This window comes from Limulus polyphemus, unplaced genomic scaffold (genome assembly GCF_000517525.1).
Source record: "Limulus polyphemus unplaced genomic scaffold, Limulus_polyphemus-2.1.2 Scaffold56, whole genome shotgun sequence".
Classification (NCBI taxonomy): domain Eukaryota; kingdom Metazoa; phylum Arthropoda; class Merostomata; order Xiphosura; family Limulidae; genus Limulus; species Limulus polyphemus.
Window position 1 is genome coordinate 539430 of NW_013665666.1, and position 21407 is coordinate 560836.

Here is a 21407-nt window from a genome sequence, read left to right on the forward strand (position 1 = left end):
TTATACCCTTTCAACGTCTGCTTTATATGGCTGAAACAGGCTCGGTCGAGAAGGATTCTCCGATGTGGTCTGAGAGGGGCATCTTAGTGGACTCTGAATTGATAAGTTGGTGTTACTATTGGTACCGGGGGCAACACCCACTCCTAACCCAACCCCTAATCCGGGGTAGCTGAACAACTGACATCTACACGGGTCTGTAGCAGCGGATAAAGCTGGAGAAGGTCCACACGCATGGAAGTGTCCGTTGAGAGCATCAGGAAAAGTGGGAGGATTCATTGGAGTTGTGGGTCCATTTGTTCCAGACGTTAAAGACACAGATTCCGTAGAGGGGCCTGATGTTGGCCGTAGATATGGAGAAGTTATAAGGGTGGACTGTGGCCGAACCGGTAGATTGTAAGGATGATATCGGCCGAAAGGAGTCAAAGTGCCGTAGTAGCCAAAGGACATTGCACCAGCCGGTAAAGCGTAAGGATAACCGCCTGCCGAGGCTGCCGCGGCGGCGTTTAGCATGTAAGCGGCAAAATGTGGATCAGCATAAGGCCAAGCGAATGCCATTCTCTGGCGTTTATCTTTCATTCTTCTGTTTTGGAACCACACCTAGAGAGAGAGAAAAACATTCTGATAAATAGTCAATAAAACTGATTCATTTCAACATATTTAACTACCCTTTGCACAATGTATCGTAAATCTCTCTCTCTCTCTCTCTCTATATATATATATATATATATATAGGTATGAATGCATGGCTTAGCTCTAGTGCTTTCTAACTAACAAACAGACATTCGTATTTTGAAGGCTAAATCATATAGGATTTAATATTGTAACATAAGCTAAGTTCCAAACTCCCATTTTAGTTGATAATTGTTTTATTGGTATCTATAACTTTATTATTTACTTTTTTTTCTTGTTTATTTTTATGTCGATGTTTTAATTCAAGTTTTTAACTTTGCTCTTTCCCATAATTACACAAGGAATGACGCCCACGCCACGAAACCGGCTATAAAACACTTTACATAAGGTTCAGTTTAAACTCGAACTGTTTTAATGTTTTAATTTTTTCATTACAAATTGTTTTGACAAAAGTTAACAATCAGTTGACTATTCAAGACAATTGGAACTACGTGTTTTTATTATTCACATTTAAGGACCCATCACAATAAAAGTAAATATCAGAGAAGAATGACTTCTTATCTTGTTTGTAGTTTATACTTGTAAGAATCATCGTTAAAAAATCAGATGTTGGATAACAGCGAAGCAATGTTGAAAATACTTTGCTCAAGTATAGGGATGGAAACGTTCAGCTAAACCTTAATATTATGATATATTTGTTTGGGGCAACTTCAGTTTTATACCTTTTGATGCAAATATATGTATGCAAGTAAACTATCAATGAAAATTAACAAGAAACAAACTCTTCACAAAGCATTTTACACATTTTACTTTAAACATTTACATGCTTTTATGAATTTCTAAGTAAGTCTTGAAAGCCCCTAAACCTCTCTAGTTCTAAAATGAGTCAATTTAGGGTATTATTACTTTGATTAGTTCCTTATATGTTAATATAAACTTACAAGTAAATCTGTGGATCCAGTCTTGACAGCCTGGAGTTAAATTTAAGTTATTATTGTTTTGAACAGCTCCTTAGATGTTAATATAACTTTATAGGTAAACCTATGGATCCCATCTGGACACTATCTTAAACCTTTCTTGTCCCAATAAGAGCTAAATTTTCGATACTATTGTTTTGAAGGGCTTCTTAGGTGTTAATCTAAGTTTACAAGTAAATTAGTCCAGTAAACAAAAAAAAACTATATTTTCCCATAACTATAGATTGGTATCTTTCACAGTGAAAAACAACACACACACACTGTACTGAAGGGTTATTTTACTATGAAGGGATCAGATGAGAAACGGATCAGTACAAAATAGTTAACTAAACAGTGCGGTTCTTGTTGATTTATTTACAACAGAAACTATAACCTTTTATATTCCCTTGTGTTTGAGTTTGATTCACCATTATTGTTTCTTCTCATGATTAATACGTACAATACATTCAGAACACTTCATTCCTTAAAGACTTGTTCAAATATGCAGAAACTAACAAGTAACCTGAAATTTCGCCTTAGAATTGGTACGTATTTTGAACAAGCCAAGGAGCTTAATTAAGTGTAAACATTACCTCATTCACTTCTTTCTATTAATAAAAGCACAATGTTTTACAGGTTTTAGTTACAACAGTGATGGAATTTTGTACTTTGAAGCGGTTTGGGATAATGAATCACTTGTACTGTACAATACCAACTTGCAATGCACCACGGAAAGACTTGTTTAAAATGTTCATATATTGTTATTCCTCATATCGGTTTTCTACTTAACTTAAAGTCGTAAAAATGTCTTGTTTTTATACGGCTTTTAAAAATCGTACCTTTATCGTGCTCTCCGGAAGGTTGAGAGCGGCGGCTAGCTCACAACGACGGGGTCTAGATACGTAGCTTTCTCGGCAGAATTCTTTCTCTAACCGAGCCAGTTGTTCACGGGTGAAAGCTGTTCTATATCGACGAATGTTGTTCAAGTCGAGAGCAGAATCTAGGAATGAACATATAACATTCGGATTACCACCGTATCGACCTTAAAACGTCTTTACAATATCACAACCATAATACAAACGAAGGATATTATTAACCAGTTTATTTTAGAAATTTAAATAAATTTAACATTTAATGGAAGGTTTTATAACTGTTTTTCTGGAAAATTGTTAAGACTATTAGACAGTGTGTAGGACTGTAATTAGCATTTACAGTTACATTTTTTTTGGACAAATTAAAAATATTGATTTAATTTTTCTGTCATAAAACATGAACTACACATTCCTTTTCCTCCGTCCCCAGTTCAAGATTAGGGACGCCTATTCCTCAACCATAAGATTCTCTGACTTGACTGTTTAGCTTGGTGTATATGTTGACGTTCAATGGTACAAAAACAAAACAAGAACAATAAAAAAAATGTGAAAGGAAATGAATATTCAGAGGATTACAATAAATTAGTTTGTTCCGATAGAAATGTTCTTCTACCATTTCTTTCATAGGAATTTACTTACGTGCCAATAAAGTATTTAAGAATATATCCTTTTCTGATTTGAAATGTGTAATAATTGAGACTACTTTATAAAATAGTGTTAATATATCATTCACAGTTAATTATTGTACGAAAATCGCAATGCTGGAAGAAAGCAAATTATCGTATAGACGGAATTAAAAACATAGATATTATCTTATCAGAACATTTTTACTTGGGTCTTTAGTGCCAACACACGAATATTGCGGTTGTTGGAGTTATTGAATACCTAAATACATCAGCCTATCACGATGTTTATCCGCGAAACTTGTAATGACGAAATCAAATTTTATTTGATTGGTTAATAGAAATACCTGTTGGCATGTTTTAAAACATCTAGCGTGATCGAGTTTTTTAATTATTTATAAGAACTTCCGAATTAAAATAAAATGTGCATAATAATACGCCGTATCCAGTTCCGACGAGGCCTTTCGTTTAATATCAGATGGATCAAAGTCGCAATTAATGTGCGCTGTAGTACTTGATGGTAGCCTCGTTAAGGATAAAATGCTCCTAAGAAATACACCAATTGTTCCTTAGAACGTTGTATACATATTTAAATGTATCAATTTACTTATTATACATTTATACAACGCATTCACAGCTATCACGTGCTATACCTTGTGGCTGGAACATTCATTAAATGTTACACGCTCGTCTACAGCATCTTTGTTCAAGAAACTCTGTAAAACAGTGGACAGTTTTCTACGTTATTCTTCTGATGTTTTTCTTGCTTAAGTTTCGGGTTTTATGTAGAGATTCAGAAACGTCGTCTGTTAACCAAGAAAAATAGAAGCAAAGGAACGCGGATAATTCAGACCACGAGTCAAGCACATAGCAAACACATTGAAGCCTAAATTTAAATAAACTACCTTAACGTGGAAAGTGGTTGAACGCCACTTTATGTGAAATAAAATGGCCATGACAAAGATTTTTAGGGTTGAGACATATCCTTCCTTAATTTTAAACTGGCCAAAGGGAAAGCAGACAATCAGTGGCACTCGCCGCAATAAGGGCTATGGCATTGAATAACAAAAAGATACTGTGTGTATTTTTGTAGTTTAACATGTTAATATTACAACATTTTAAACGTAATTAAGAACCTATGATCTTGGAATGAGAAACGCAGCACGCTAATTACTGTGTCACGCTTGCTCCGCAAGAAGACGTCAAGCTAATCTTACTTCCATGTCGTTGTTTTTCGTTCTGGCCTAATAGTCCATTGTGCTTTTACAGTTGCTAATATTAAAACATTTCTTACGTAGTTGAATAAAAAAGAATATTTCTTTTGTATGTGTATAGCTCCCCCTGTGTGTTGAGGTTAATGTTGTTCTCTGTATCCTTATAGAATGTCTTTCTAGCCTGACAGGCTTTAGCTTCATCAATACTACTTTTGTAGTAAAAGAAACACGTGTTTTAAATGATTTCACGTATCACAACAAACACTAACAGAATCGACACTGAAAAAGAATATTTACGACGGCTTAACAAGGTTTATTTGACTCATTTCGTGAATTTTTATCAAATTTGTGAAAGAAAAATGAAAGAAAAAGTGTAATTCTGAAAATATTACCACGCATGTATTAAATATTACCATTTAGAACCACACTAAAGAGGTTCTATTGTTGCATCAAAATAAGGCACCTTTGTATTTTCAAGATTACCTTCTGTTTAATTAAAACGTCATGTTTTGTGTTTGGAATATGATCCAGTGTTTATAGCAAAATATAGCATTAAATTGATAACGGATAGCCTTTGTGTGGCTTTACGCGATATTCTGAAACAAAATCCTTATTTGACAATCCGATATTTTATTATATGGATATTTCTTTAATGAGAACTTAAAAATGTTTTTTATTTTGCTTTGAGCATTGTATCTCAAAACATTTAAACCGATTTATTCAGAATTTGGAAAATTATGGTTAACGTCTGATCAAAAGAGTTACCTAAAAATAGATAGAACTAAAAGTGAGCCAGTTAGTCGTTATATTTAATTTAGTATACCGTTCTAAGTGGATGCATGCATAAGAAACTTATGATGATTAGAATGCATTGATTCGTCATCAGTTAGGCACCAACCACTATTGATAGCGATATTTTCTACCGTAACCCCACTATCTCACGACACCCTTAGATTAATCTAAGTTCTGTGCTGTACAGAGTTACTCTTGCTTTAATATTTGTTACAAACCAGCATGTGAAACTTAACCAACCATAACCCCTCCCCCCAGTTAATATTAATTGTATGAGAAATATCTGGTTTGTCCCTTCATGTTACGCCCCCCAATCCCACAGCGGTATGTCTGCGGACTTACAACGCTAGAATCCGGGTTTCGATACCCGTGTTGGGCAGAGCACAGATAGCCCTTGTGTAGCTTTGTGCATAATTAAAAAACAAACTTTCATGTTACTCGTAGGTGTTAAAGGGAATTGAGCGTGGAGGGCTAAAATTGTAAGTGAAAGAAGCTTATAAGAAGTCAGGCGGATAGTAAGGTGGGGGTTGAGAGAGATACTCACCTGGAATGTTTTTACACCGGAGTGCCAGCAAGAGATATGATATATCGGAAAAGATGGAAAGATATAAGCGAAATTAATGTGAAAATAAGCTATTTAAAGACAGCTTCCATGTCCTTAGACTTTATTTTTCATTAATCTCTTTAGCATATTTTTTAACGTATATACATTAATACAAAAAGACAACTTGACACACTAACAACCCCTTAATAACAGTGAAAGCGATTTCATTTTGTTTGTAAGATTGTTCTACAGCCTTTCCTCTCTTTAGGTCACCTTAATGTGTTGTAATGAGAGCTACGAGGTCGTAAGATTCTCTATGAAAGGTTTTGTTCACAACAGATGCTGTCAGTGAAAATGCGCAGATCTAGTGTTGCAAATGACAAATGTCCACAGCTGCTTCTGGATGGCGTACAGTTCATATGTAATGATGATGTTTACTGGGTGACAGTTCGCTCTCACTTTTTTAATCTAAATAACTTACTTAAGTTGACAGTTTTTTGAAAAAAAAATCTTTATTTGCACCACTGTTTTCATCTAACTACTTATCTTTTACGACGTCACTTGGTAAGGAACGATTCTCATCTTCTGTTGTATGCTTTACTACCACAGGATGAAAAAGACTGAGGGCACATGGCGCGTGGCGCCTGCTCGATCTTTCCGCCTCCAATGCTGTGAGATTAATGAATGCGATGTTAGCACAGCTTTCTGACAGCCGACCGACCCTTTTAGCGCACGAAAAACTCGTGCAGGATTGACTGCAAAATACGAGCTTTTCCAAGGAACCCCCTAGGCCTAACTGACTTGCTTATCATAAACAAGCCCCACTAAACTTGTATATATATCTTAACATGTTGTCACGGGAAACCAGAGTGGTTCCATACCTTTCCTTACGAAGTTAAACCTACAATATTTTCCCCAATTAGTTTTACAGTATATCCGTAAGTTGCCCACCTGTTAGTTGAGGAGCACTCCGAGCTCTGGCCGAACAACTGACTCGGTTTAGTTAACTATAAAAAAGAAAACACCGAGAACCTATCGGAATTTCAGTCCGCTCCTATTCTAACGTTCTTCAACCCCACAATGTTATCATTGATCTTGTCTATATGGGTGGGCTTTCCTGGAATCGCCAAAGAGACGTTTTCTCTCTCTTTACGCCTGACATTGTGGGCTATAGGGTTCGTAAGAACATTCCGCACTGATTTCCGGAGGTGAGTCATAATAAGTTGATTAAGAAAATTTCAGATATATCTACGTTTCGATAAGGAAAGTTCTTTACTTTACATAAAAACAGTATGATGTTCCTAACAACAACAAAACTATTTCCGTTAATGTTAATCTAGATACGAAGACATCTTCGTTATTCATTGCAATATCTACAATAAATGCATTAGCAAATTAAAAAGACGTGAACAAAATTACCAAAGAGAGAAAATATTCATAAAATACGATACATAACAGATGAAATACGATACATAACTGAATAAATGACTACTTTCACATTTTATGAACACTATATTTCAAATTAAAGTACAACACCAGAAAAGTTTATACCAAATTCATTAAAATTTTAGTTTATTCAAAAAGGGAAATCGCAACTTACCCACGAAAAGTAACACCGTTTTAATTACATACAACAATGTCAAAAACTCAACAAACTACAATAATAATGTATTCAGGCTCAATAATTACGCACACGAGTAAAAAGACAGGTAAAAATAACACCAAGACGCAATAATGCTGATTAACGAGGGTGATGCAATGCTCACACCAACACATTTCTAAGACCCGCCTTTAGTGTGTTTTCTGAGTCATATTTGCGTTTTAGTAAATCTTCCTTTTTCTTTGGTCACAATAATTGTTTGAGGTGTTATTAAGCTTGCAAGAACGTGTGAAAGTTATTATGTTGTGCACGTTTCGAGGGTGGAACTCAGAAAAATCATGACCGTATGCAACTATGTCATTCACTCTGAAATGAAAATATTAAAGAAGCAATCGTAGCGACACTGTTTACGAATAAAATATTTGTAAACTATTTATAATAATGTTGTTTAAAGTTTACACTTGTCAAATAGTAGCCCGGAAGGAAAGTAATGATTTTGTTGGGTATCATTGAGTCGTAATAGCAGTATGAAGAAAAGAAGGAAATCTTGATGGAAGTATAAAACAGCATGAATGCATTTTTCTTATAGCAAAGCCACATCAGGCAATCTGCTGTGTCCACCGAGGGGAATCGAACCCCTGATTTTAACGTTGTTAATACCGAAGACAAAACAGTATGAAAACAATGAGTTGGGGAAAACTAACATCAGTCAACTTTGGATTTCCTTAGAATATTAAGAAAACAGCAACATTAGAAAAGGTACTCGAGTAATGGATATAAAGTAGATTTATATATTAAACAATAGGGTTTGTAATTAACCACAAAGCTACACAATGAGCTATCTATGCTCTGCCCACCACGGGTATCGAAACCTGGATTCTGGAGTTGTAAGTTTGCAGACATACCACTGTGCCAATGGGGCTAAACAATAGGAAACATTAAATTTCTAAATTTGAAATAGCAGCTTCACCTGTTAGTGGACAAAAATACCAGTTTTGTAAAACACAATAATGATGGTTATTTAGTGTTATCAGTAATAACATCAAACAGTTCCCAGTAACTTGTCAGTTTGAGATAAAAGATATGAAAAACGTGAGCTGATGGATGAATGCTTAAAAAACAGAAAGTTTAAATGTAAAATAAATTGGCATTTTCCAAGTTCATACTGAGGTGAAGGAGTGCTTAGAAGATATAACAAATATTCCAGAATATGGCACGTCTGTGATATAGCACGCAACATACACAGTGCAGTGCATCGTAACGTTCGCATATCTGTATGAAGCATCAAACTAGTTCTTGAATATTGATTGCAATCAAAAGGTATGTTACGGAACATTAATGCTTATTCAGAGCTAAGTTTTATATACTGACCTAACAAAATTCGAAAAACAGAAACAAGCACTCTGCAGAATAATAAAAAGGTCATCCTACACTGATCTTTACAGAAGGAATTAACAATTACAATACAACAAAAACAAGTATATTATCAGATACAATTCTTCACAAAATATTGCATGACTAGCTAACGCTCATTTCAACAAAAACGAGTATATCATAAGACATTATTCTTCAAAAATTCTTAGACTTGTTTAACAGAAACGAGTTTGTTTTATTATACTTTATATGACAGTTTATTTAATGAAAACACCTATAACAAACACTTACTACGTTAGCGCAAGTGAAATAATACTTTTGTTTTATGATATTACATACACCTAGTTAGACCATTATATTGAATTACGCATGTTATTTATAAGGCTAGTTTTTATTTCTTATCTAAGTAGGTAGCTTGCTTTCATAAGAAGCTGTTGATAATGTATGTTTACCATTGGAATAAACTACAAAGCTAATGCAGATTTTCAACAAGTTAAAATAATAAGTGTGCTACAATGTTGAGTTTTACCTTTCATAACTTTCAAGTCTGAGGGTGACAGTTTTTCATCGGATGATTGGCCAGGCGGGGTTGTTCTGAGATGATCGTCGTACCAACTTTTTCTGCGGTCGTCTGATTCTGATGATGGGGAATTAGGATCCATTAAGCCGGGGTCAGAACCTGAAGAATGCCGACTGATGGACGATCGAAATTCGGCAGAGTCCCGCGCAATCTCTGTAATGGTGGGTGGATCCTTTGCCATGGAAACTGACATACTGAATAACTGTATAACGGCGGACCCTCCTACTAACCAGTCTGCTATGAGGCAAAGATTAACAATATGTGTGCCACACGCGGGTACGCGTCTTCTCTGCAGGGTAAAAGACGTAACTACTCCAACGAGACCTGAGAGTGACGGTGTTAGCGTTTAGTGAATTTCCTAGAGTAGTGTGCGAACAAAGCAAAACGACAGTCCTGATATGGAACTTTCTGCCACCGGCCACTGTAAATCACAATGAAATGATACTGGGTGAGACGTGCCAAAGCTTACCGCCCAGCCTTTACCTTGAATTACAGGGGGAGGATGACAATTACCGTCAATTACTCCTGCCGAAACCTCATTGGTTAGTACAGAACTCGTACTGATTATTGTCCACTGATTCCTGCGTATTATTGGCTGAATACCCAAGTGCTTTTAGTGACGTCGGAACACTGGGTGCGAGTTGGTGTGCCATAATTCTGATGGATTATCATGACAGAGTTCTGGCTCCCTACTGTGAAACACTCGGCAAGCAAATAAAATTCAGCAACCCAGAGCAATAGAGCAATTTAACATGGTGAAAGACTAAAACTAGTCTACAACATCGAGAAACCCATGTCTTCGGTCTTCTCGTGGAAGGAACACTTAAGATGAAACGGCGATTTGCATTTACGGCACTTTAACAACTGAAAATACGATGAGTAATAAAAAAAAATCAATTTCAAATTTATCGAATTCCACTTTTGCAATTTTCACTCAATAAATCGATTAGCTAACTGTTACTACAGTAGATAATATAAGACGTATGAACAATTGGATAAACACACTAAAGAAATTATCCTTGAACAATTATATTCAATTGAAATGATAAGCAGCACTCCAAGCATGTGTGTTCTTCTTTTATTTTTCTCTAGTTACATTGCAATTACGATACCATAAAGATTTAATCAACTGGTCATCAAGGAACGGTTAAACTTTTGTTTGTGATATTTTTTAAAAAACCTAGAGTTTTAATTATTTAAAAACCATGCTTCTTTGATTCACGCAGTTAATTCGATTTTTTATGTTTACGGCAGGTCAGTCTGTCACCAACAGCAGTAACTGGTGGACTGGTTTTAAAGTTATCAAGATGTAAGCCACAAAAACCATCGTTAGATGATAACAATCAATGAAATACAGGAAGTTTTAAAACCTGTACTATTTAAAAAAAAAAGACTAATTTTTTAAAATATTATCATCATGCAGATTTACATATTATATTATCTATGTATTTCACTACAAAATTACTATTTCCCAATTGATACTGACAACTTCTATTTTCTGTTATTTTTGTTGCATTCATAAGTGGATTAACTTGAAGATGTTGTTCCCAACATATTTAATTTCATAAATGTTTTATAACAATAACTTTACAGATTAAAATTTACTGTTTTTGTTCTTATGTTTTATAATTTCCCCAATGGCACAACGGTACGTCTGTGGACTTATACCACTAGAAACCGGGTTTCGATACCCTTGGTGGGCAGAGCACAGATAGCCCATTGTGTAGCTTTACGCTTAATTACAAGTAAACACTTTTTCACTCAATAAAAAATTAGAGATGATTAAACTGAGAAGTATCACTCCAGAGATTTCTTAAATTACCGATATTTTAGGACTTTTAGCAAAGAGAATATAACACAACTATGTCATGTGTGAAAAGAAAAATAAATGTCATACAATTTTTAATATATTTTTGGTGTACTATGATATTCATGTTAATGTTTGATGATTCATTAACACTGAGTGAAATGTACTCGTTTAGTCTATGTAATATTCTAACTAGTTCGATAACGAAGATCTGATTGAGTCGAGAGGAACATTCTTAATAAGGTTACCAACCTTTTAATAGGATTCAATTTTGGAAGTGTATAAAAACCTGATGGCAATGATAACGTAACGTAACTTACTTTAAAAAAAAACATTGTAAGTTTGTCTACGTCACGACCATACTCGCCTCTCAACATATCTCACCTCATGAAGGTAGATGGAATGTTATGGATCAGCTCAGAATTAAACTATTATAGTGAACAACATAATAAAGGTACAGCGTTCAAACCACAAAAACTGTCATTTTCATGATTTTTAGCCTGATTAAGGCAGGTTTTAGATATTAGGTGAATTTGGCTATCCTCTTGACAGGATACAAGTTTCCTGATGAAAGCAAGCGGAATTAATTTTCTCGTGCAGCTCATAAAAGTGCATTTTGGATTACTACGTTTAAGATAAGTATCCTTAAAAAGCTAAATAAAAAGTAATAACCCAACCTTTTCAGTTTAAACCCATTAGAAATAGTGAAGACAAACTCAATGTTAACTCCTGTAACTTAGTGAAACATAAGATGAGTATAGTTTTATGTTGATCCAAAGTGAAGTATTGTAACAAAGTTTTTAACTCCTGTAACTTAGCGAAACATAAGATGAGTATAGTTTTATGTTGATCCAAAGTGAAGTATTGTAACAAAGTTTTTAATTCTATCAGTCTGTTTATTGTTAAACAAAATATGACACAGTGGGTTATCTATGCTGAACTCACCGAAGAGATCGAACCCCAGAGTTTAGCGTTATAAGCCCTCGAGCTCATCATTGAACCAGCGGAGGGCACTAGAATTCTAATATCTTCTTTATTCGTTTTCTTGTAACTATAAAGAGTTAGTAACATAATACCAAGTCTAATTAATTAAACTTAAGATGATTTAAGGGCTGTGGATAGATATGTCTAATTGATTGTTGACAGATCCTGTTGAGGAATGATTATTAATATTTATTTTTCATGTATTCACTACGATTTATAAGATCCACAGGAAAAGAAAACAACAACAACTTGACTATGTAAGTTTATTCCGATAGTAGTACTTACTATTGTAACTGTGGTAAATGCAGACACTTCTCTAAGTAATTATAATAACAAGGAAAAATTACTTCGTTATTCTTGTCGGTTTGACTTTAAGATGAATGTAATTAATACCCTTTAAGGTATTTTGTTCCATAAATAGTTTACAAGAACAAGTAATCACTTCTTAAGAGGAGTCTTCAAGGTGTAATCAAATTCTCCTAACAGTTTTATTTCTCGATTTGTTTGGACCGGTATGGTTAGGACTACACAGCTTAGCATTTACGACACTCGCGGCTACCATTTGCGGGACTCTGCGAAGTGTGAAACGACCCTCAGCGGAATTTGTCGGCGACTATGACTTGAGCTCCAGGCGTTTAGGCGGTACAGAGAAAGCTTCTGCACCTGATCTTTACTGCTTAGTTCTTGTGAAGTGTGATATCCAGAGCGGCATTACTGTTGAAAGCATAACTCGCTTAGCTTACTTTAACATGTCATTCATATTTTATCGGTAGACCGAGGAATATTTGAAACAGCTAAAATATTGTTAATAGAAATGATTATAATCTGGTTTGTGTTTCTTTTGTAATGTTCGCAACAAACAAAATAATACAAGAATGTTTCGGATTCCCTTCAAGAATACTAACTATCAAACAAAGTATGTTAGGAAACAGTGGATTGTTTTACATTAGAAAAACAAACAAACCTCACAATATATCGGAATAGTGAGCGCTGTGTCGGAAAGCAATGACATTACTAACATTTTTATAATGAAACTGTATATAAACGAATAAAATGAATAGGTAAAAACGAAAAACAACATTATTAATATTCTGCTTGTATTGAATGATAATTATGAGCGACAAGCATACATGTATAAATTCAAAGAACAATTATATGACGACAATAAATAACATAAAATGACCTGATCTTAATTAATGTATCAGAAAACAAAATTCTTTGGCGATTAGATTACAGTAAATCACAAATTAGGTAACTGTTAATGATATTTAAGTCTTAATCTAAATAAATCTCACGGGATCCAGCAGCTTAAGGGATTTAGATAGGGTAACACACACACAAGGCTAACAGTGCAAAATGCTTTTTATAGTTAAAAATAATTTACATTTATTTCAAATATTATAATTAATGAGATTTACGGACCATAAGAAAAATAAATTGTTTGTTACCTCTCCCTTAAATCGCTTCTTGTACTTTGTACAATCGTAAGAACATTTACAGGTATGATTTACTTACCTGAAAGAACAGTATATTTTTGATGAAGAAAAATATTGTTTTATTGAAAAACTATACTGTATTATTTACTTCCCTGAAAGAACTGCAAACTTTTAAACAGAGATTTTGATGAAGAAAAATATCGTTTTATTGAAAAACCAGACTGTATTATTTACTTCCCTGATAAAACAGTAAATTTTTGATGAAGAAAAATATTGTTTTATTGAAAACATATTCTGCATTATTTACTTCCCTGAAAGTACAGTAAATTTTTAAACACAGATTTTGATGAAGAAAAATATTGTTTTGTTGAAAAACCATACTGTATAATTTACTTCCCTGATAGAACAGTAAATTTTTGAGAAAGAAAAATATTGTTTTATTGAAAAACTATATTGTATTATTTACTTCCCTGATAGAATAGTAAATATTTGATGGAGAAAAATGTTGTTTTATTGAAAAACTATACTGTATTATTTACTTACCTGAAAGAACAGTAAATTTTTGATGAAGAAAAAATATTGTTTTATTGAAAACCATACTGTATTATTTACTTACCTGATAAAACAGTAAATTTTTGATGAAGGAAAATATTGTTTTATTGAAAAACTATAGCACACAAGAGGTCTCGGTTACTTCGTGAAACTATTTTTTCTTATATCATCCTTTTTTCACTACTTTTTAATTAATGTTATACGTTTTGTATTTCAGGGTATCATACTTGTGTGGCTATTTTCAGGAAAATACTGGATATGTATATTTTATGTTCAAACTACTTAAGAGATGTTTTGTTTGGTTAACTTTATTTTTAATGCTGTTTTGATTTACTCTCTTGTACTGAACAATCAATTCTTAGCCTTCGATGCACCAGCGGAAAGTTTACGGATTTACAGCGTTAAAATCCGTGGTTCGATTCCTCGCGATGAATAAAGCACAGAGAAACTATTGTGTAGTTTTGTCTAAAACCAGCAAAATTTATGCTTATGTTTTCTAATTTCAAAACTTAAAACTATAAATTGTATTCCATCAAAGATTAATCAAACAGTACCCAGTCTCTGAGAACTTTCAGCATTAATTCTAAAGAGAAAGTTTTGTCCACGAAACGAAGTTAGATTGCAAAGAAACTGTAAGCAAATTAAGAACCCATAGCAGGAAGGTATCGAAGGATTAGAGAACTATCTCCTTCTGGGGTGACCGGGTCAAACAGATATTCACCTGGTCAGTCCAGAGGACGGTCAGGGGAGCCATTAACCCTAATGAACATAAGCCGCTGTGAGCGACCGCTTAGCGCGTTTACTTGTGTGGTCAGCCACTGACCACTGGCCAGTCATTCTTTGACATACGATTAAAACATGGCGGCTGTCTTTGCTCATGTTGACGGCATTCCTCCTTTGAGTAATGACACAACCATCAATCTTTCACCCCGTTTTCAACATTTGAATACCAAAACCTAAAGCTTGGAACCTCTTTGATTACGAAGTTGTTTTGATGTCAGTAATAAACTGCATGAACACTGGCCTAGATGGTGAAGTGTAGTAGAGCCCGCTGGATCTGGTTTCACATCAGTTGTATCTTTGTATTCAAACAGCTGGATCCTGGATCTTAAAACTACCTCTCGTTAATACCATACAACCGTAAAAGACTTAGCAAACGTTTGCAAAAGTAAACCAAGACGAAACCAAAGTAAAAGTAGACTAATAATTCATTATATGGAACGTATGAGAGAAAGACTGTTGTCGTGAGTAACTTTTAAAAGTCCAAGAAGCTCATTAAGTAGCAATATGTCATAGTAGTATTGATTTACAGACTCCCACTCTTTCTTCCCTTGTTCTAGTTTGTACAAGATCGGGTCACAGTCATGTTCTATCTTAGCAGTCTATGTTGAAATAGAAAATAAAAGATATGCTAAGCTGAAGACAAACAGTGTTTTGTGAACTGATTTTTATTATGACTATTATATATACATTGTGTTCCTCTATTGAAATGAGTCCTACATGAACTCTTTCCTACAATAATGGTAGACTGCGAGTATGAAAACTATCTTTCAGAAGGAACTGGGTTATCAAACTTCTCGAATTGTGTTTTATATACACTTTCGTCCCTTCGTTCATTCTTAGCATTATGAAAGTAAACATCTTCTATTTACATTTTCAGATCATTTCAAAAAGAAGTAAGAGCAATTGAGTGAAAAAACTATTTTGAGATTAATAATTCACGTATATATTTGAGGTTTATTTGAGACCAGTACATCAGATAAAGAGATTTCAAAATTGTTTTCAGTATTGTAAGTTTAAATAAACTCTATAATTTGAGAAGTTTATACATAATTTTTATTTGAACATCTTACATCCTTATAGCAGAATGAACCAAAACTCTAACAAGGTGAGGATACAGCAGAATGAACCAAAACTCTAACAAGGTGAGGATACAGCAAAATGAACCAAAACTCTAACAAGGTGAGAATATAGCAAAATGAACCAAAACTCTAACAAGGTGAGGATACAGCAGAATGAACCAAAACTCTAACAAGGTGAGGATATAGCAGAATGAACCAAAACTCTAACAAGGTGAGGATATAGCAAAATGAACCAAAACTCTAACAAGGTGAGGATATAACAAAATGAACCAAAACTCTAACAAGGTAAGAATATTTGAAAATACCAGCTACTTAAACACGAGAAACACAATCATTATAAACTCGGTATGAGGTACCCAAAGCACTCGCGCATGCCCAGAAACTATGCAATCTTTAATGAACTAATACATCTATTAGAAATAAGAGTTCTCAAATACCAGGTGTATTCCTATGTCACTCGCTATACTATTGCTAGCACTGCTGTCCCTATATCACTCGCAATAATGTTGTTAGCATTTTACTGCCTGTTTGTGATAAAATAGCTAAGTGTTCTTGCTGCTTTTTGAAACAAGTTTATTTTGTTTAAACAGGATTTCACGACGCAAGTTTCCCTCCCTAAAGAAAAAGAGGAAACCATAAAATTCTCAGGTAAAAGTCGCCGTTCCCACCTGTGTTTAATTTTAAAGGAACAACTTTAGGATTACGTGTTCAAATGTGTTTGACAAATTCAGTTCTTGCCAACGACAAATGTGTATGTATAGATGAGTGATTTTTCACCATCTTTTCAACATAACACGAGAGCGAGTTTCTCCTAGATACAGCATCCAGTCAAGTATTAAACGCTTCTGACACCCGCACCATGTGATGTCAGAAGCTCCTGTACATTATTTTTTTTACACCTCTCTATGAACATAATGTCTTACTTGCTTGTTTTAGGATCGGTTTCTTCAAAGGCGGTACAACGACCCTACACCTGCGAAGTAAAAATATTCTAAATTTACAGAAGAGAAACTTGCTTAGAGTATCGGTTCGTCCCTTTTTTTGAGCAAGAACGATTTCACTAATAGGCATTTATGGGATTTACTTTTTATTCTTAAAGCCAAAGAGCCTAAAAACACTGACTGGTGTTTTTATAGTTTTTCTTCCCTATTTTTCCAAGGTAGATTAAATTGTATTGGAGTAACATTGTTTGTGTAACGTCACAGTTTTTGACGTACACTAAACCTTCGTACTATAAGAGAGACCAACTACATTAAAATTACAGTAATTGCTAGTATTTTAGTTAATATATATCTGATCTAATGATTAAAAACGTTTAAAGAGTGGTCAAGTTCTAAGTCAGATGACTATGAGTTTTACCAAAATCGCAGGTTTTTTAAATAAAGATAAAATCGAATAGATTATTCAACTTCCTGGAATAAAGAATTCTTATCCCAACACAAGTTGGTTTTAATAGACCAACAAAAACTGCAGAGTTTGGAAAATTAAGGATTTACATTTAGATTTTCATTGAACAGGTATGGGTTTATATTGTTAATGTTCTTAGCACATAAATTTTATGAGAAAATCTCTGGATTTTGGAGTTGAAAAGCCGGGTTAAAATCCGTGTGATATCAAAACATATTCTCTGTACTCTAAGCTGTGAGTGCGTCATAGGAGTGACCGGCAATCCCTTAGTGTAAATGGTGAGTGGTAGGGTACATAACTTTATATATTTGGTAAAATGTATGATAGAAGTAAAAGCTCTTACTTCTGAGTAGTATTGATTTTTCAAACTGTAAATATTACTTCATTGTTTTCATGCTGTCACATTAGAACTTTAATAATTATTTACTGGAAACTTAAATTTAATTCTCTATCGCACGATTTATAAAAATACGGTAAAAAATGTTTTCTTTGAAATTCTTACCTAAATAGGTCTATATTGCACAACAAAAATATGTTTTTGTGAAATATATTTTGTTAAATGTTATAAATGGATACGTTACCTAGAAGTAACATTGTTCAATTGAGGAACAAACAGAAATAATTCCATGGCTTATTTATACTGTTACCTGGAAGTAAAAGAATCCAATTAAAATATGTGGATTCAGAAATAAGTATATATTTGTTATCTGTACGTTACAATGTGCAATAGAGAGTCAATAATCGGTGTTTTAAAAGTCAGAAAACTCACCAGCCTTAGAATGCAGAGTGCACAAAATAGAGTATTGAGATTAGCACTCGGTGTCCCTAAAAATATCACTTCATGAATTTATAAAGACAATTCAATCATACTATCATTGTTATTATTTGTATTTGATGAAGATCCATTTGTCGATATTTCTACTTTAGCAAGATAACCTGTAAGAACCTTACTATTGCTGTGTTGTTTGTACTTATCAAGCCATCTAAAACGCATCTGATTATTGTTGTTTATAAGTACCAGATGAAAATTCTGTAGTTTGCAATAGAAACAACAACAACGAGCTGCTTATTATTCGTGTCTACATTTCTAGTTCTTTGTTATTTATGTCCAGAAACAATCAAGATATGGCAAACGAAAGCGGGGTTAATGATGATACGTGACCAACTTATGATAAATGTTTGTTTAAGCCACGTTTTTAAAGTATAGACCAATAAAAGAAACTCCTATAGTAAAGGTTCATCAATATCATATAACATGTAACGATACCTTACAATCAAGACTGTGGGTGTCATGACATCCGACGTCCAAAGAAAAAAAAAGTGTTACAAACACACTTCTAAACATTACGGTATAGAGATGACGTATTGATAAAGTATGTTTTCATTAAATCTTACTATTTGTTTTGATGAATGAGAACATTAAAAACCTGCAAGTAAAACAGTATACAGCTATAACGCAGGCACAAACAAATGTGTACGTTTAAAATAAAGTTAAGAAAACAGTTTTATTGACTCCTATAATTACAATCGGTAGAATTTCAGTCAACTCATCTTCCAAGTAGTCAAAGTTATGGCCTTAAATTATCGCTTTATGTCAAACATTGATATCGTCCATGCATCTGACCGCTAGGTGGATAACATTAGTCAGAGCAAAGCCAAACTTTCTGACGTGACGAGTTAAGACATTTACATACACGGCATCCAAGAAGACCTATTCTATGGAATATAAGTCAATATTTCTTTATTAATTAAACCATCACTTCTGTGGTTGCACGTTTAAGATTGTCCATCATAATTCTGGAAGGATGATACCACGCATTATCCTGCATCAGGGAAAAGGCAATGCTGTACCGAGAATATCATTTACCACTGGTTCTTCAGACTCCAACTTGACATAAAACCTTGACTTACGTATGGATAATACATGTACCTAATGGCGTTCTCACCAAAAGTTCAAACAAATATAAAAAATGTAACACATTTTTATTAGCAAGAAATGAAATAAACGATACTTTGAAAATTGACTTTTAAAAAGCATTTTGTTGATACAGTATTACATGAAAATTACGATTTAATAATTTTGAGGTAAATTTTTTTGACAACACATATACACAGATATTAACATGTGTCGATAAAAGTTAGGCCTGACATCTTTACCGTCCATGTAATATGCAATGTTCGTAACAGGTGGAAAATTATGACAAACCTTACAATAATATAATTTGGAAAAACGGATGTCTAGTTAGCTGTCTGAGTTGTACTTATCTCAGTCCATTTTTTCCTCATGGTCAGCTCTATGTAGCTCTACCCAGGGTATAGTCATTGGATCGATTAAAAACTTATGTCTCTGAAGGTGGAAATATTGAAAATGTTCTTTACAAGAAAGTTTTCCAATATGAATTATTTAGTCCTCAGTTTTAGACCGAGGCTTGAAATACCAAAATTAATTATATCTTGCCGAATTTCAATACGTTTCACTAGCAGAATGGTACTATTTGGGAAAACAGATGTCTGTCCGTCCGTTGTGTTTGAATATGTAGAAGAATGTAATGAAAAAACATAAATATTAAGAAATACTTATGGAAAAGTTTCCTGCTAATGATACAGTCAACCTGTGCGTTTTTAATAGCACGTAATCTCGGTGAAACATTTTGTTTTCTTATTTTTAATTTTTATTTACACTCAACACCTAAAGTTTTTGCGCGGGAGATATTTTGTTTATTGCTGTCGTGTGTTTCGATAGAAGACAAATAAGACGACTAATAATTTCGTGTAATTTTCTATATATCTAATTTTTAGGGTTGTAAGAGCGTAGACTCACCGCTGTTCCACCGGGCAACAATTTTTTAGAAGGTCATCAGGTTCTGGTTATTAAAGCTATGCAATTTTAAGGAGGAAGCATAATTATTAACTATTAATGTTGTGTACTAAACAGTGGTATATCTGTTTATGGAAGTTGCGTACTTTCCTGATAGAATAATGAAGAGTTAAAAGACAATCTGCTCCTCAAAACTGCCCAGAATAATTTTAACGTTGGAAAAAAAAAACACGCGATAAAATAGCCCATAATCAAATAAAGAAATTCATGATCTTGTTAACACACTCGTGGGTCTCTTTCACATACCAATCCTTAGAATACTGTAACCTTATAGTAACTGTAGAATTTTCAATGTTCAAAGTGCAAACATTGGTATTTTTGGATGAATACCTTTCGTTTTATTTTATCTCATTTTAAATACATTTATGTTTATTTTTAGAGCACAGTTTCAAATCATTAGCTTACGAAATCGCTAATAAAATATAAACTGGTGACGTTTTTATTCTTTCGTGGCAAGTGCGAGTTTTCTTGAGCTTTTGAATTTGTGCTGCCATCTGTGGTCAAGAATAGAAACATAAACACCACTCAATTCCTGAGTTATATCTATTAGAAAACAAAAACAAAACATACATTCTATATCGATAATTTAGACTTATGAAGTGTTCGTATAGTTTTTAGTTTGAGTTGATTAGTTTTCTTTATAAAACAATGAGTTTTATTGCGAGTTTGAAAATATATCTCCTTTCATTGTAAAATCTAAGAATTTCACTGCATTATTAGTTTTAGAAAATAGCAAATTCATCAGGCGCCCAAATTAATGTGGGTTGTGTTTTGTGATGTATGTAGAAATATATGTATATATTAACTACATATGATTATTCTCGATCTATGATAACAGGCCGCACATCTAATTACTTTGCCACTGGTTATCTAAGCTGCTTGTGACAAAGGAGATGAAAACCCTGATCATCATATTACAATCAAGTTGATGTGTGGTGATTTACAAGTGCAGAGACAATTAAAATCGACCCCCTTCTTCGAAGGTTACATTACTGTACTTCCCGATGCAAAATTCTCTTATTTCGTGATTATGAAACTATAGAGGGCGCGAAAGTTTAGCGTTTTGTATAAAAGGGGATATCTATAACGTTGACCCATATCAGTAGAGTAAAAAAGAGGCGAAAAACGGGTAGTGAGGAAATTTGATTTAAATATCTTGTTACTGGAAGCAGGGACACTAGTAGTGCATCATAATGCAAGTGCCATTAGCTGCTAATATTTTTTTCATGTTCTTGAATGCTGCCTTTGAATATTTCCATTCGCCTCATCCAGCGGTCACCAAACCTTTTTCACAGA

At 33.8% G+C, this 21407-nt stretch overlaps 1 protein-coding gene and 1 long non-coding RNA gene across 2 annotated transcripts in view; one reads left to right on the top strand and one right to left on the bottom strand.

Annotated features, from left to right (window-relative positions):
• On the bottom strand, nt 1-9256 carry LOC106463880 (homeobox even-skipped homolog protein 1-like). The gene is made up of 3 exons (XM_013923964.2): nt 9135-9256; nt 2426-2586; nt 1-597 (listed from the first exon to the last, which is right to left on the bottom strand). The coding sequence occupies exons 1-3, from the start codon at nt 9139-9141 to the stop codon at nt 1-3; spliced, it is 765 nt and encodes a 254-aa protein (XP_013779418.2). The 5' UTR covers nt 9142-9256.
• Nucleotides 9257-16161: 6905 nt separating this feature from the next.
• Nucleotides 16162-21407, top strand: part of LOC111086966 — a 16007-nt gene continuing 10761 nt past the window's right edge. Inside the window, exon 1 of the long non-coding RNA XR_002611680.1 lies at nt 16162-16171. This is a non-coding gene — a long non-coding RNA (uncharacterized LOC111086966). The remainder of the gene's footprint in view (nt 16172-21407) is intronic.